At 31.9% G+C, this 17,798-nt stretch overlaps 1 protein-coding gene and 1 long non-coding RNA gene across 2 annotated transcripts; both read left to right on the top strand.

The window, feature by feature from the left end:
• Nucleotides 1–221: 221 nt before the first annotated feature.
• LOC127720514 (uncharacterized) lies at nt 222–1,877 on the top strand. The gene is made up of 3 exons (XR_007990830.1): nt 222–281; nt 1,459–1,527; nt 1,794–1,877. It is a non-coding gene; the product is annotated as an uncharacterized LOC127720514 (long non-coding RNA).
• An 11,044-nt stretch (nt 1,878–12,921) lies between these two features.
• LOC127722421 (uncharacterized) lies at nt 12,922–15,095 on the top strand. Its single transcript, XM_052229313.1, has 3 exons — nt 12,922–12,986; nt 13,666–14,384; nt 15,075–15,095. Exons 1-3 carry the CDS (start codon nt 12,929–12,931, stop codon nt 15,093–15,095), a joined length of 798 nt encoding a protein of 265 aa, XP_052085273.1. The 5' UTR covers nt 12,922–12,928.
• The last annotated feature ends 2,703 nt before the right edge of the window (nt 15,096–17,798 follow it).

The raw sequence follows: 17,798 nt of genomic DNA, 5'->3' as shown, positions 1-17,798 counted from the left end.
GTCATGAAAAATATGTTTGTTGTAGGAGGAAACAAAATGTGTTATTGAACCTTAGTACATATCCTGATATATGCATACTCCGTAATTTCGTAGTACTACGACATCGTCGTGACATTTAAAGTTTTTAACTATAATTAACGAATTCATCATTTGCGGTTCAGTTACAAATGTTCTTGTGTGCATGTCAATCATAAACAAAATATTTGATACGGTATAAAAGAACGATTTTGAAGCAGTGAAACAGTATTCACAAGAAATCCTTCGAATAACTTCAAAGAAAGGTAAGGCTTATAGGTAACAATTAATTATGAATAAATATGATAAATAAACAAAACAATAATACAATAGTGACAAAGATAGTAGGAAATAAATCATTATAGAATTAAAATTTATTAAGTTTAAAGCATTAGGATAATTCGATACTTCTAAAGAAGCATTTGCTCCCTTGGCAGAACGAAACAGTTCAATTTACTTTTATAAAGAATAGTATAGTGAAAGTTGTGCATTGTTTACATTTCTGTAATAGAATAGTAAGAAAAAAGTATTATAACCATAAAATGCTTCAAACTATATTTTAGCAACACATCTTATTTTTACTGCCTTTTAAAATCTATCGAAAATGAAAACCAGACCAAATTAATTTTTTGAGATATTGAAAATCAATTTAAGTGATAGAAGTTCGAGATTTATATTTTGCTTCATTCCTTTTCTTTTTAAATTTGTTAACTGGTAAAACTATTTTTATCATATTTTTCAAACTTTTAAAGTCAACCGAGTATAATATTGTATAATAAATTGAAACTTATATTTTATGATTAATTGCTCCAATTCCTTGTCTAGAAGTTGTTATACTCTATTTTTTTTTGTATGATCAGCTCATCGTGGCCGGTATTAAATCGTGGATTTTCAAATATGTTTGGCTTGAAAATCACAGAACATTCATTAATTGTCGAATCGATCATCTGACTTGTAAATATTTAGGTCACAATGTCCATATTGAGTTTGTTGTTTCGGTTTTAATTTTCAAAGATATCCGTTTTTAAACAATAAAAGTCGAGATATAGACCCCCTTCCATCTTTTTCTATTGAGTCTTCTATTTTCAGAATAAATTTTAGAAAAGCTGTTTTCAATCACTAAATTTCAAAGTTTTAACGACTAGTGAGGTTTTTGTAATTAACAAAACAACGGCTTTTCCAGATATAACCTTACACAATATTTAAATTTTGAACAATTTATAGCTCGAAAGCAAGCACAATAAATCCTACAATTCGGCTTCGAATAAAGATATTCTGTCATTTTTGTATACCCAAAACATGTATAAATATCGCTGCAGATTGTTTCTAGCAGGTGTATAGTAAAAACATGTAAATATGAATATAAAGATTGTGTTAACTGATTCGTATTTAATAGGTCAATTATGATTTTCTGAGAAACAACGTTCATCCTGTTAATTTCAGAATTCTTAGAGATGATGAGATTCCAGACCATTTTCTTATCGATGGCAGTGACCACAATGATAGTAGCCGGTAAGAAAATGCTACTTTTTTTTCGAGATTTATAGGCTGTTTTAACGAAAGTATTTTCGATGTTGAGATAAATACCTTACTGCAGAAAATTAAAAAAAATATATATAACTAAAGTACATAAGAAATATTATTACCAACATTTACAATTTTTTTGTGAATTACAATGTAAAAGTAAAATGATATAAAGATAGTAGTTAACCTGTATTGTATTTTGTATTACTTGTACTGTGAAGATTGTAAAAATTATTCTATGTTTAATCTTATAGCATACTCACCAACAGAAAAGCATGCAGTAGACATTCATGGAGTGAAGAAGATTTTACAGGTCGAAAATACATCTGGAAGAGCTATAAACGGGCGTCGTCGCAGCGGATCTCTTTCAGTACTAGATCTTATTGATGCAAATAGACGAGCAGGATCAGGAGCAGTTGGAACATCTCATGGAATAGGAAACGAATTCATAACACGTGGGTCATCCGGCAGTAGAAGATTATCTGGGGGTTCTGTTGGAGGCAGGACATCAGTATCTGAAATCATAAGAGGCTCCTCAGCTGGTATGTCACGTGCTTTCTCTGACGATGAGAGTATCAGTAACTGTCATTATGGGTGTGGAGGAGATAAATTGTGTCGTTCAGGACATAAATGTATTCACAATGGATGTAGCAGCTACTGCGTCGAAATTTCTTCTGGAAGTATAATTGGTGCATCTGGATTGTCCGACTCTATAAGAAGGGAAATAATTAGAAGTTTATCATCTGGTTTCACCAGAGTTTCAAGTAATGATGGTCATTTATCCTCTGGCAGCAGAATTGGTTCATCTGGTCTGGCTAGGGATTTGGAACTATCTAGCAATGATCATTTGGAAACAATAGGTAGACGTCGTGGAATGTCTGGTCATGCAGGTTCTGATGTTCTTGACGCAACCAACCTTAGACGAAGTGGACTTGATGTATTAGACACAGTTTCTTTAAGACGTGGTGGATCAGTACGTACTTCTGGTTCAGGGGTCGTTTCTCAGTCAGTAGTAACTGGAGCAATTGGTTGCAAAAAAGAGTGTCTTGCGGATGAAGATTGTCCAACTAACAAATACTGTGCAACTGTTAATTGTCACATGATTTGTCGAAGAAGGCCGTCTAATGGATACACACGATAAACAGTATATCACCGAAATCTAGACTTTCAACACTTATTTATTTTTTTTATAAAATAAAATGTTGCATTCAATTGATGTAATTGTATATTTTCCGTTCTACAATACTAAATATTGATGATTTAGGCGTCAAAGCAATCCTACTCAGAAAATTTAAAACAACGCAAAGATATAAGTACAGATAATAAAAATAATACAACAATTGAAAAAAGTTTGGTGATTTGTATTTATACCGTTTACTCTTAACTCAAAAAAAATATCATAACATAAACTATGAGAAAAATGTAAAACAAAGCCTATATAAACACTTACGCCAAAGCAAACACAATGCCTTGACAAGTTGTACATTGATTTGCATTCTGAAATAGCTACTAAAAGTTTTTTTATTCTGGAAACGTGATGAAAGCTAGGCAAATCGAGCAACAAAAGATTCCCATAAAAAACTCAGAATCAGCCAAAGACATTAACCAAATAATCTTTGTTTATAAAAATAGGTATACATGAAACCAGAATAATGTCATAGAGTAATAGAAAGAAGTTTTGGGATATATTTTAATTGCGAAAATAGTTTACCTCAGGAAATATTATGTTTATTTGTAAATTTATGTACGTACACTTTATGGTCGGTTCTTAATATTAAAAGATATATGAAGTATTTATAGCTTACTATGAGGTATGGGTTTTGATCATTGTTGAAGGTTTTTCGGTGACCTATAATTGTCAACTTCTACATCATTACGTCTCTGATGGACAGTTGTCTCATTGGCAATCATGCCACATCTTCTTATTTTTATATTTGATAGACAGGTAAAAGGGTTCCAGAAGCCCTCTTCGAGGTTCCATATTTGATAACTACCTACCTGACCTCACCGAAAACTTTTTTTATGGAAATTTAAGAGTATCCATTATTACATTTGTAAGCAAACATACAGCTAGTCTTTTATAGCATGACAATAAAAATAACACTTCACAGTTTATCTGTGCTTCTATATTTATATGGTATAGGAGACTTTTCTGGTTCTATTTCGCTGTAGAACATGAAATTAGATTTAATGATGAAGTATTGAAAAAAACCCATCCGTTTATATCAATGAGTATGGTGAAGAATATGTGTTTAGTTTATAATTGATTAAAAAAAACTCAATCATCAAACGGTTTTATGGATATAAAAAAAGAAATTTTGTTCAAATGGGGTAATGACGGAGAACAACAATATATATTTTAAACAAGCGGAAATGAAATTTGTATTTTGCATACTTAAATTCGTGGCCAATCAATACCAACAAACTCGAAAAGGTCTTAACACTCATCCTTTCATCGTTGTCCTTAGGTGAATGGTATTCTCCTTGAAATGACGTAGAATGTACTTTCAGTTCTTGCATTTTTCTGAAAGCTAACACATTGCTCACTCTTTGTTAGGTAGGCAAAGGCGGAAACAATGGTAAACTAATGGTCACTTTTACAAATTAAATTTGAAACATCGACTTTTCGCTTAGCACTCACTTACAAAATAACAAATTGATGTTTTCAACCATTGTTGCTGTCTACATCGATCACTGTTAAACTTTTATAATGTACTCACGGTTTGCACTGCAATTGTGCCAAAAAGGACTTTTGAAAAAAAGTTGAAATCCACGGCAAATCAAACGTAAAACCACGATAGATGACAAGTAAAACTACTTCAAAAAGTATCAAAGACGAGTCAAACAATGACATGTATATAAACAAAACAACCAATAGATATAAGAAGATGTGGTATGAGTGCCAATGAGACAACTCTCAATCCAAGTAACAATTTGTAAAAGTAAACCATTATAGGTCAAAGTACGGCCTTTAAATACAAAGCCTTGACTCACACCGAACAGCAAGCTATAAAGGGTCCCCAAAATGACTAGTGTAAAACCATTCAAACAGAAAAACCAACGGTCTAATCTATATTAAAAACGTAAAATACTTATGAACCACATCAACAAACGACAACTACTGAACATCAGGTTCCTGACTTAGGACAGGTGCATTTATAGCTTACTATGCGGTATGTCCTTTGGTTTGAACTGAAACCGTAAGGTCCCTGCAATGGTTTACGCAATCCTTTCTTGTAAGGTGAATCGTTGTCTAATTGGCAATAACTACATATCCTGATATTTAAAGGCAGATAGTGGTTTACCTGTATTATATTTTGTATTATAATGTACTAGTACTTGATTTGTAAAGATTGTAAAATGGTACGAACGGAAAAGCATGAATTGTGTCGTTCAGGACATAAATGTATTCACAATGGATGTAGCAGCTACTGCGTTGAAATTTCTTCTGGAAGTATAACATGACTTGTATAATTGGTGCATCTGGATTGTCCGACTCTATAAGAAGGGAAATAATTAGAAGTTTATCATCTGGTTTCACCAGAGTTTCAAGTAATGATGGTCAGTTATCCTCTGGCAGGAGAATTGGTTCGTCTGGTCTGGCTAGAAATTTCGTCCTATCTAGCAGTTCTCATTCGAAAACTATAGGTAGAAGCCGAGGAATGTATGGTCATGTAGGTTCTTATATTCTTGACGCAACCAACCTTAGAAGAAGTGGATTTGATGGCTGATATTTTTGTTCGAGCATATTGTTTTTCTTTAATTGTTTAACATTTCTTACCGATATAATATGTTACTTTTATTATTCTTCCCTTAGTTTATTTATTTTGTATTTACATTGTGTCATAGGTCAAATTTATTTGTTCAGTGTATGTTCAATGGTGTTAATATGTCCTTTGATTGAGTTAAGCTATTTCATTTGATATTTTATAGTGTGTCTTTCTATGTTGTGATGTTACACTATTGTTTCAGAAAAAGGGTGAAGGTTTGGTACCATTAAAACGTTTAAACCCACTGCATCTGTTTGCACCTGTCCTAAGTCAGGAATCTGATGTTCAGTAGTTGTCGTTTGTTGATGTGGTTCATAAGTGTTTCTCGTTTCTCGATTTTATATAAAGATTAGACCGTTGGTTTTCCCGTTTGAATGGTTTTACACTAGTAATTTTTTGTGGGCTCTTTATAGCCTACTTTTCGGTGTGAGCTAAGGCTCCGTGTTGAAGACCGTACTGTGACCTATAATGGTTTACTTTTATAAATTTTGACTTGGATGGAGAGTTGTCTCATTGGCACTCATACCACATTTTCTTATATCTATTGGTGTATTAGACAAAGTTTCGATAAGACGTAGTGGATCAGTATGTATGTGTGGTTCAGGGGTCGTTTCCCAGTCAGTAGTAAGTGGAAAAGTTGGTTGTTAAAAAGAGTGTTTTGCTGATGGAGATTGTCCAACCAACAAATACTGTGCAACTGTGTTAACTGTCACATGATGTGTAGAAGAAGGCCGTCTAATGGATACACACAATGAACAGGATAGTATCGAAATCCACATTTGACACACTCAATATTATCTTTAAATAAAATTAAATGTTGAATACCATTTGCAGTTTTTATACGCCCGTCAATTTTTGACGGGACGTATTATGGTACACAAATGTCCGGTGTCCGTCCGTCTGTCCGTCTGTCTGTTCGTCTGTCCGTCTGTCTGTCCGTCTGTCTGTCCGTCTGTCCGTCTGTCTGTCCGGCGTAAACATGTCGCACCGTAACTTGATAATGACGTATCCAAATTTCATGAAACTTAAGATAGTTGTTTCTTATGATGGTCAAATGATCTGTATACTTTTTGGTGAAAATAAGATTAAAATTTTTTGAGTTACGGGACTTAGTAACTAAAACAGGTGTGTGTTTTTTTTTTCACATGTCGCGCCGTATCTCAAAAACAATTTATGATTATTGCTTAAAACTTTACACACTTCTTAGCTATATTAATCTTAAGATCTGTATACTTTTTGGTGATGATTCAAAATTTTATTTTAGAGATATTGAGTATTTTGTTAAAAAAGGGGGAGGGAATTTTCACATGTCGCGCCGTATCGCAAAAACAGTTCATGATTATATTGCTTAAAACTTTACACACTTCTTAGTTATATTAATCTAAAGATCTGTTTACTTTTTGGTTTTGATTCAAAATTTTATTTTAGAGATATTGAGTTTTTTGTAAAAAAAAAGGGGATTTTCGCATGTCACGCCGTATGTCAGAAACTATTTATGCTTATTGCATAAAAATTCACACACAAGACGACGGGCGTATCATGCGCTCATGGCGCAGCTGTTTATTAATATATGTTGTATTTTTTCATCCATTTTAGATATATTTAAAAAACGAAAATCAAACAGACATGTTTTAGACGTCAAGAAGACAGCTACCAATCACTTCAATAAAACATGAAAAAGAGTCTTTAAAAGTTTTTAGTGGACATCAAAGGATATGCTTCAGTATTAAAAAATTACGATCAATTACACTGGAAAATGTTCAGAAAAAAACTCATGTGCTAACATACATATGTCAAAAATTTTTGTGACTACATTTAGCTTTACAAAAAGTGTTCAATTTCACATTAACACAATTTAAAAGAGATCAAAATATATCAAAGCTTTATTACAAATTGAATCTTGTATAACACAGGGTATTGTAATAAAAATCAGTTAAATGATTACAGGTCTTATGTGAGGAATGTTGTTATATGTTAAAGAATTATACAGAATCGGTCTTTAATAGCATACAAATAACTGTGTCACTTTAAAATGTTGCTGCGCCCGAAACTTCTATCTTTCTACGACATACAATATTCATTCTGGTTCTATTTCTCTGTAGAACATGTAACCAGGATTGATGCTAAAGCATTGACATAACCAGTCGACTAAGGCTATAACCGCTTTAAGAAAAATCTCATCAATCAAACGGGTTTTGTGATATTACAGAGGTGTTTTTTGCTGATGGGAGTTATGAGGAAAAACGACCGAAATCACAACTTCACCAATTTAGTACAATCTGAAAGGAAATTGGTATTTTCTTGCATACATAAACTGGTGGTTCATCGATACAAACAAACTCGAAAATATCTTAACCCTAAAGCGTTTTTTGTCTTTAGATGAATATTATTTCTTTTAATATTACTTAGACTGTAATTCAATACGTCCATTTTTGGAACGTCAACCAACATAATCCCGACTAATATAAGACAAGTAAATACAGACATTTAAGGTAATGGTCACTTTTAAGATAGTTAATTACAAACATCGACTTTTATCATAGCAGCCACTTAAAAAAACAGAAGAAGTGCTGAACCGTTATTGTTTTTTCTACATCTATCACTGTTTTACTATTCATGAGGTAACCACTGTTTCTTTAAGTTAACAACATAAACATACAATAGCAGTTGTGTAAGAAACGACCTTTTTAAAAACAAATTGATGTCCACAGCAAATTAAACTTTACAACATTTCAAATGACAGGTAAAACTACTTCAAAAAGTATGAAATACAAAAAAATACAAACAATACCGATGCAGAAAAAAAAAGAACTTGGGACAGCAACACAAACAATGTTTAATAAACAAATAACATATAAAAAATATTCACCCGACTTATTTCGGGAGACCTCGGATGCTCTAACAAAGGTAAGAATTTTCTTTTCCTTAAGTGGTACACGAACGATTGAAATCTTCGTGAGTTACGACGTCGTCTTTAGGAATGAAGCCACTAGTTCAAAGTTATGAATGCTTTCTTTGTTGAATTCTGCAATTTCAAGCATTCATAGCTATTTTGTCTAAAGTTCGAATAAAATGACAACCATTTCATGTCAAAACTATACCTTATCCTGACTTTTGCTGTAGAATTCGATATACCTTTAATTGCATATTAGGGTGCACCGAAGTTTGATAGTACGAGTTCTTCTGAGTTGAGCGACAGAGCAAATATGCCATCTTATTTTTTTTGTTTCATTTAAAAAATAAATTATCATTCGAAAGAAATATTCAAAAAGGGTTCTACAGTAATCTCAAGTTATTAAGCCTTCATTTGATACCAATTAATATTACCGATTTTTTTTTCTTACTGACAAAGCAACAATTTGCGTAGAACTATTTTGTTTTCAATACGTTCTACTTTCTTGTATGTTTTTTCTGATCGGGCCTGAATTAGTGATCATATAGCTATAACAGAACCTAACTTGCTATATTGACTTATGCTTTACTTAATTGCATTTCATGGTCTATTTCTAGCAAAGAAAAACACATAAAGCCTTTGTCCAAACACTGTTTTGCTGAATTCAGCTCAGACCAAACGAACTGGTAGTAATATATGCCCAATAAAAACTTAAATTCATTGATAAGTTTGTCTCGTCTGTTTTTCTGCAAGTTAGATAAGGGATGTTTTTGGTAAAAAATCCATACGTTTTTATGTAATTACATTGAACAACAAAAGCAATTCGTGTTATTACCAGTTGACAAATTGATAAACTGGTTGAAGATTGCATTTCAAGTGAGATTTATGAATTCATATAAGTAGATACCAATTTATTAAGTCTATAAAATGATACAATATAAAGAAACCCAATAAAATATGGAAAGTCACATGATAATTTGACATGTCGGTCCAGAGTATCATTCCATATAATTTTGCAGTTATTCCCAATCACTTCAACCTTTGAACAAAAGATTTATTAATTGGAACAGTTTTAAATAGCGTTTTACCTTAGATCAACCAGAAATTGCCCTGACATGAATATTAAGTAATGTTTACTATGCAATCTAAACAGCAGGATGTGCCACCACAATATTTCGTAGTGCCAGAAATTATAGATTACTTTACCACCACGTTTACTTTAAGTTTCAAGGAATTGTACTTAGTGCCAACAGATTACGAAGTCATGAACTGGTATCTATATGTTTGAACATCGTTGCCTTAGTCTACCCACGGATGTAAAGTTAAACATGTTATACACATACTTTAGAAAATGTTAGATAGTTGTGTTGAAAATGATTCTATTCTATTTGATAAATATACTTTCTATTTTTAAGTGCATGACACAAGACACTTAGTAAATTATTCTAACATGAACATGATGAAATATACAAATATAATGAACCTATTGATATGATTTGATAGCTTTATAATATATTTTGTGAAATGAGTTATATTATTAATACTAACATAGTGAATTAAGTTATATCTTACTAAACAGTGCTTCCCTTAAAAGATAAGCTAAACTGAACAATACTAAGTTCAAAGCCATTAAATTAGTAACATGTTACAGAAAATGTGCAATAAAGAAATTGTAACAATGAAAAAAAATTAAGAATACTATCTTTATGAATACAGAGAGCTAAATGACACAAATGTACACTACAATGTTTTTTTGCAGACCTGTTGTAAAATACCAATTTAGACGTTCAGATTGGAAATTAAAGGTTTACTATCTATCAGGAAAAATGTTAAAAGGAACATGTTGACGAAATTAAGATAAATGTAAATAAGTTAGTAAAAAATATTTCTTTAGCTCTTATGAAGCAGAATTAAAACAACATATTCTCATAGAGAAGAAAATAAATTAAAAAATATTTCAATTTCTCTTTCTAACAAATTGACGCTCCTTTATTTGTTAGTGAGTGCTAGTATTTCACATTTATCAAGGATGTGTACGTTTTTGGTGGGGTTCGTGTTGTTTATTTATTAGTTTTTCTCATTTCGTGTTTTGTGAACTTGTTTGTCTTTTCGTCATCTTTCTTGCTCTTTTTTTTTATTGCAATTGTTTTTTTCATTTTCTTTCATCTGATGAGTTTTTTTTTATGTCGCCGTGGTTTTCCCCCAATATAAAATTTTTATATCTAGATTGTTGTCTTCAATTGATACTGGTTGAAATGATGTGCAGCAACAACAGTTTATCAATGTGAAATTACATTATCCGATTAATAAATTACAAATTAAGGTAAGACACAAAATCTGATTTAAATATTAAGCTTTGATTATATCGAAAACCATTTTACATTATTTTTGATGGCTGGATGAAATTCGAATCAAACTTCTACATGGAAATGAAAATTAAGAGGTTTTTTTTTCTCGACGTATACCTGTTTATGACATTGTTTCGCCAAACAAAAAATGGAAATCCCTAAAATGTTGTCCAAGATCCAAATCTATCTGAGTTAATTTTCAGCAATGAAATGTAGATACAGGAGTTTGTATAATAGCTTTTAAGGTTTGATTGATACACAATTTAGAACAAAGCAAAGCTATGTCAAATAATATGAGATTTTAAATTGTATAATGGTCACACTGTCTAAATGATTTAATGCTCTTTAGCTTTCTATTTAATCTGGTCTTCCAGCAATTTTAATTTCGATCATCACAGATGAATGATATGTAGATGAAACGAGCGTCTAGCGTACTAAATTATCACCTGGTATCGTTGATGAGTTTGAATTATGAGTTCGACCTTAATGTGAACAAAATCAGAATTGAGAAAGTTATGAATGAGGAGATGTGGATGCACGTCTAAGAGATAGCTATCCATCGACAAAAAAACCAATAATACATCTTTAGGGTAAGATATAGTCTTCGACAAAAGACAGGTGCCCACAAATTATGTTGAGCTCTAAATCGTCTTGAACGGATAAAAAGGGCTAGTTAAAGTTAGAAAAAGTTTTCTTTCTTATTGCATGACTACTACATATTTATCGTGTTGCTGCGTTTTACCACAACTGGGTCGAAACCACTGCTGGAAGACGTTTTATCCCCGTGGGTATCATCTGACCCCTTATCATCTTACCATTATTGAGATAAAAGATAATTGTTTGAAACTTTACATTTCACAAAAAAATGTTACACAAAGACAAAGCTGACAGTAGCCAGATTTGACGCAATTTTTTTAAGGAATTCTTGGTTTTCATTCTCTTTAAATTTGTAATTAATTTTCAATTGAGCCCTAAAATCAAGCAGTGGCTTTTCAAACAATTCAACGAAAAAAATAACACCGTCTATAAGGAAATAAATGACTTCAGTTCATATTATTTTTTCAAACTGTACAAGTCTCTGGCTTCTACCAAATATATAATGCGTTTATTTGAGAACATTACCAATAGGTGAAAGAAACATTTCATAATACGTAATATGTTGAAACACGTGTTTGATGTAGGAGGAAACAAAATGTGTTACTGACCCTTAGTACATTTCTTTAGATGACATAATCTGCAATTTCTAAGACAACATGACATTTAAAGTTTCAAATATGATTAACGAGTTCATCATTTGCGGCTAACTTACAAATTTCCTTGTGTACATGTGTATTATAAACAAAATAATTGAAAAGGTATAAAAGGACGATTTGTAAGCAGTAAAACACTATTCATTAGAAATAATTCCAATTGATAGAAACAAAGGTAAGAAATTATTAAATATTAAACAGATTTTCTCTGTTTTAGAATCTATCGGAATAGATAATCTGACTGAAATAACTGTTTGATAGATAAGCAATAATAAATATACGAAGTTATGTTCCAGTCTGTAGGGTTTAAATACTGTAAAAAGTAAATGTCTATTTCATACTAAGACTTGACAATCAATGAATGTTATGCAAGTTCGAGATGAATACTTTGCTTCGATCCCCTTTTCTTTGAATGTTAATTCGTGAATCGATATCTTATATATCTTTCTATTTTGTAATATCAACCTAATCTCTCTGAAAAATAAAGTTGTGGTATAGATTGAAGCTTGATTTATACGATTTATTGCTCTGAATTTTTCCCCAGATTTGTCTGTAAATTGATTTCCTTTTTATTTAGCTCTTCAACCCCAGTATAACACTTTGAATATTGAAATATTGCTTCGAGAATCACTAATAAGACATTAATAGTCGACATACGCATCTGTTGCATGAATACTGGTACCTCTTATAATTTTATTTACATGTAGGACACACTCTTCACATTCAGTTTGGTATTCTGTTTTCTTATTTCGAAGATATCCCTTAGAAAATATCATAACGGTCGAAATATAGGCACCTTCCCTTCGTTTCTCAAATTGTTTTCTATTTTCTATTTTTAGAGTGCATTTAATAAAGGCTGTCTTCAAATGTTCATTTCAAAATTCTATCGACTTTCAGATTTATCTTAAGTCACATGCCTTCTTCATGTATCATCCTTCTGTCATTTTATATACCTCCCAAAGAATTTATATGCCTCGAAAAGTATAGTTTTTAAAATTTTACTGTCTTGCAAATGTATAGAAAAATCAAACACAGTTTTACTATTAAATGATTCGTATTAAAATTAAATGTGTGAATTTTTATTTTCATAGAAATGATGTTATCCTGTTAATTTCAGAATTCTTTGAAATGATGAGGTTCCAGACCATATTCTTGTTGATGGCATTGACCACAATGACAGTAGCCGGTAAGAAAGATATTTGATTTGCCATTTCAAAATTTATAAGCTGTTTAACAAAGTTTTATCAATGTGTAGATAAAATCTAAATTTCTTATCGCCGAAATCTTCTTAAACATAGATAACTTTCGTACATAATTATATGAAGGCATATTACCAACATCTGCATATTCTGTAAATTATAATGAAACAAATTTGAAACAAATGGTTTTGTGTTTTGAATTGTTTCTAATTTTATCATGGGGGTCTTTTAATAGATAACGATAAGGTATGGGTTTTGCTCAGTGCTGAAACCGAACGGTACCTGCAACTGTTTACAACCTCGCCTTTTTGTCTATGGTGGATAATTGTCTTTTTGACAATTATACCAAGTATCCTTATATAAATATATAAATGTTAGTTAACCTGTATTGTTAATGGTATTACTTGATTGATAAAGATTATATAAATTGTGAGATATTTAATTTTACAGTCTATGTACCCATTGAAAAGCATGCATTAGATATAAATGGAGTGAAGAAGGTTTTACAAGTTTACACCATCCTTTGGTGTATGGTGAATAGTTGTCTTATTTGCAATAACTACATATATCCTGATATTCATATGCAGATAGTAATTCACCTGTATTGTATTTTTTATTACTTGATTTGTGAATATTGTAAAAACTATTCTATGTTTATTCTTACAGCCTATTCACCAACAGAAAAGCATGCATTAGACAAACATGGAGCGAAGAAGATTTTACAGGTCGAAAACACAGTTGGGAGAGACATAAACGGGCGTAGTGGTGTTGGATCTCTTTCTGTACTGGATGTAATTGATGCAAACAGACGAGCAGGATCAAGAGCAGTTGGAACATCTCATGGAATAGGCAATGACTTTTTATCACGCGGGTCATCAGCTAGTAGAGGATTGTCTGGGGGTTCTATTGGAGGCAGGACATCTGTAACTGAAATTATTAGAGGCTCCTCAGCTGGTATTTCACGTGCTTTATCTGACGATGACAGTATCAGTAACTGTCATTATGGGTGTGGAGGAGATAAATTATGTCGTTCAGGACATAAATGTATTCACAATGGTTGTAGCAGCTACTGCGTCGAAATTTCTTCTGGAAGTATAATTGGTGCATCTGGATTGTCGGATTCTATAAGAAGGGAAATAGTTAGAAGTGTGTCATCTGGCTTGACCAGAGTTTCGAGTAATGATGGTCATTTATCCTCTGGCAGCAGAATTGGTTCATCTGGTCTGGCCAGGGATTTGGGCCTATCTAGCAATTCTCATTTGGAAACAATAGGTAGAAGTCGTGGAATATCTGGTCATACAGGTTCTGATATTCTTGACGCAACCAACCTTAGACGAAGTGGACTTGATGTATTAGACACAGTTTCATTAAGACGTGGTGGATCAGTACGTACTTCTGGTTCAGGGGTCGTTTCTCAGTCAGTAGTAAGTGGATCAATTGGTTGCAAAAAAGAGTGTCATCGTGATGGAGATTGTCCAACGAACAAATACTGTGCAACTGTTAATTGTCACATGATTTGTCGAAGAAGGCCGTCTAATGGATACACACGATGAACATGTACAGAATATCACCAAAATCCAGACGTTGAACACTTATTTTTTTTTTTTTTTATAAAATAAAATGTTTCATTCAGTTTGTGTTATTGTATAAATTTCTATACTACAATACAAAATATTGATTATTTAGGCGTGAAAGCAATCCTACTCAGAAAAAGTGAAACAACGAAAGGATATTAATACAGATAAGAGAAATAAGATATCAATTGAAAAAGAGTTTGGTGATTTCAATTAATACCATTTACACATTTGCTCTTAACACAAAAACATACATACCATAAACAATTAGAAAAATTGTAGAGCAAAATCTATAAACTATATTTGCCAAAGCAAACACAATGCCTTGGAAAGTTCTACATTTATTTGCATTCTAAAATAACTACTAAAAGTATTAATATTTTGGAACTTTTTAAATCTGGATACGTGCTGAAAGTTAGGCAAATCGGACAACTAAAGATTTACTATAAGAAAACAGAATCAGTGAATGACATAATCCAAAAAATTTGTTTATTAAAATAGGTATACATGAAACCAGAATAATGTCACGGAAAGAAGTTTAAGGATATGTTTTAATAGCAAAAATAGTTTACCTCAGGAAATATTAAGTTTGTTTGTAAATTTATATATGTACATTTATATGGTCGGTCCTGAATATTTAAAGATATATGAAGTATTTATAGCTTACTATGCGGTATGGGTATTAATCATTGTTGAAGGTCGTTTGCTGACCTATAGTTATCAACTTTCACATCATTACGTCTCTGATGGTGAGTTGTCTCATTGGCAATCATGCAACATCTTCTTATTTTTATATCTAATAGACAGCTGAAAGGGTTTTGGAAGCCCTCTTCGAGGTTCCATATTTGATTACTACCTTACCTCATCCGAAAACTTTTTTATGAAAATTTCAGAGTATCCATTATTACATTTGTAAGCAAACATACAGCTAGTCTTTTATAACATGACAAAAAAACACTTCACAGTTTATCTGTGCTAATATATTGATATAGTATAGGAGACTATTCTTGTTCTATTTCGCTGTAGAACATGAAATCAGATTTAATGTTGAAGTATTCAAAAAAAAAAAACAACCGATTTATATCAATGAGTATGGTGAAGATTGTGTGCTTAGTCTATAATTGAGAAAAAAAAACTCAATCATCAAACGGTTTTATGGATATAAAAAAAAAAAAATTTTTGTTCAAATGAGAACAACAATAGATATTTTATACAAGCGGAAATGAAATTTGTATTTTTTCATACTTAAATTCGTGGCCAATCAATACCAACAAACTCGAAAAGGTCTTAACACTCAACCTTTCATCGTTGTCCTTAGGTGAATGGTATTCTCCTTGAAATTACGTAGAATATACTTTAAGTTCGTGCATTTTCTGAAAGCCAGCACATTAGCCGATCTTTGTTTGGTAGTCAAAGACAGAAATAATGGTTAATGGTTGCTTTAAAAAAATAATTTCAAACATCGACTTTTTAATAAGCACTCACTTATGTGCTGGTTTATGTTGATTTATGTATCCGTTTTTATTCTGTAGTTAGTCACGACTTCGGTGTTATCATGTATATCTATTATATAGTCATTTTTATAAATTTATTGTTTGCAAATGTATGAATTATTCTAAATACTAAGGTTTTTCTTATTCCAGACATATAACCTTAACCGTATTTGGCACTACTTTTTGGAACTTTTAGTCCTCAATGCTCTTCAACTTTGTACTTGTTTTGGCTTTCGAACTTTTTGATCTGAGCGTCACTGGTTAGTCTTGTGTGGACGAAACGCGCGTCTTGCGTATTAAATTTTTAACCTGGTACCTTTTGTTAGCTATTATTCGTATGTTTCTCTGTCCTATATGTTCTTCCTTTATTTGTATTGTAGGCCTGTCATGTTATGTTGTCATTTTAATGTTATATTTAACATTGCCATAAAAGCGGGAGGTTTGGCTAGCCACAAAACCAGGTTCAACCCACAATTTTTTTCTTAAAATGTCCTGTACCAAGTCAGGAAAATGGCCATTGTTATATTATAGTTTGTTTCTGTGTGTGTTACATTTTAATGTTGTGTTTCTGTTGTTTCGTAGTTCTCTTATATTTGATGTGTTTCCCTCAATTTTAGTTTGTAACCCGGATTTGTTTTTTTCTCGATCGATTTATGAATTTCGAACAGCGGTATACTACTGTTGCCTTTATTTAAAACATAACAAATTGATGTGTTTAACCATTGTTGTTGTGTACATCGATCACTTTTAAACTTTTCAGAATGTAACAACGGCCTGCACCGTAAATGTGTCAAGAAGGACTTTTTTTATATCCACGGCCAATCAAACGTAACAATACGATAGATGACAGGAAAAGGTATCAAAAACGAAGAAATACAGACATGCCGAGGCAATCAATGAAATGGATACAAACAAAACAAACAATGTTCAAAAACAAAAAATTAAAATAGCACTTTATAAACAAGAAATTGCACAGAGAGACGAACAATTCTTTACCCGAAGCAGCTTTTAGCTTTACAACTTAAGTGGTAGTACAATCAAAACAATATACTAATTTCGTGTGCACTACATCTGTGTCATAAAGTTTGTAAGGCCACACTAAAACATACATTTGGTACTGCACATGGTTAAAAACATCCTTAGATCACTGCAAATCCATAAATTATTGCGTGCATTTATTAATGCGATATTTGAAAAATGGACAAAATGCGAAAATAATTATTGCGTTTTTTAGAAAAACATATATATGTATCAGATATATAAGTGCGAGTTCTTATTATTGCGATAATCACCCAGTCTCATTATTCGCATTGATAAAAACCTCGTAATAATTCCTGATTTTTTAGTAGTTCGAAATCATAATTTTTCCTATTCATAATACTTTTCCATTTCTAAGTACTTGTAATATGATAATGTTTAGTTGCCTCTTCTTAATTGTTTTTGTCGAAATGCCTGATGGGAAAGTGAGTCTTTGCAAACAAAATGCACGTCTTGCTTACAAGTTTACAATCTTTGTATCTTTGATGAGTTTTTACAGCCACTGGGTCGATGCAAATGCTGGTGGACTTTTCTTCCCCGAAGGTATTATCAGCCAAATATTCGAAACACTTAGGGCTTTCTACCAGCGGGTATAGATGGCCATAATTTGGCACAAACATTCAAAATATTTAGTATAAAAAGCTCTTGAACTGCGTATTTAGTTTTGTCAAATGTTTGAGCGATACCGATGAGT

This window comes from Mytilus californianus, unplaced genomic scaffold (genome assembly GCF_021869535.1).
Source record: "Mytilus californianus isolate M0D057914Y unplaced genomic scaffold, xbMytCali1.0.p SCAF_1, whole genome shotgun sequence".
Taxonomy (NCBI): domain Eukaryota; kingdom Metazoa; phylum Mollusca; class Bivalvia; order Mytilida; family Mytilidae; genus Mytilus; species Mytilus californianus.
This window is presented reverse-complemented; position numbering and strand designations above follow the sequence as displayed.

Excerpts from the sequence above, each read along its gene's own strand:
- LOC127722421 (XM_052229313.1), top strand. The coding sequence starts at position 12,929 with ATGATGAGGTTCCAGACCATATTCTTGTTGATGGCATTGACCACAATG. Across the intron at positions 12,987-13,665 it reads GACCACAATGACAGTAGCCG|CCTATTCACCAACAGAAAAG; the intron begins GTAAGAAAGATA and ends TTATTCTTACAG. Across the intron at positions 14,385-15,074 it reads CATTAAGACGTGGTGGATCA|GTATACATGAAACCAGAATA; the intron begins GTACGTACTTCT and ends TTATTAAAATAG.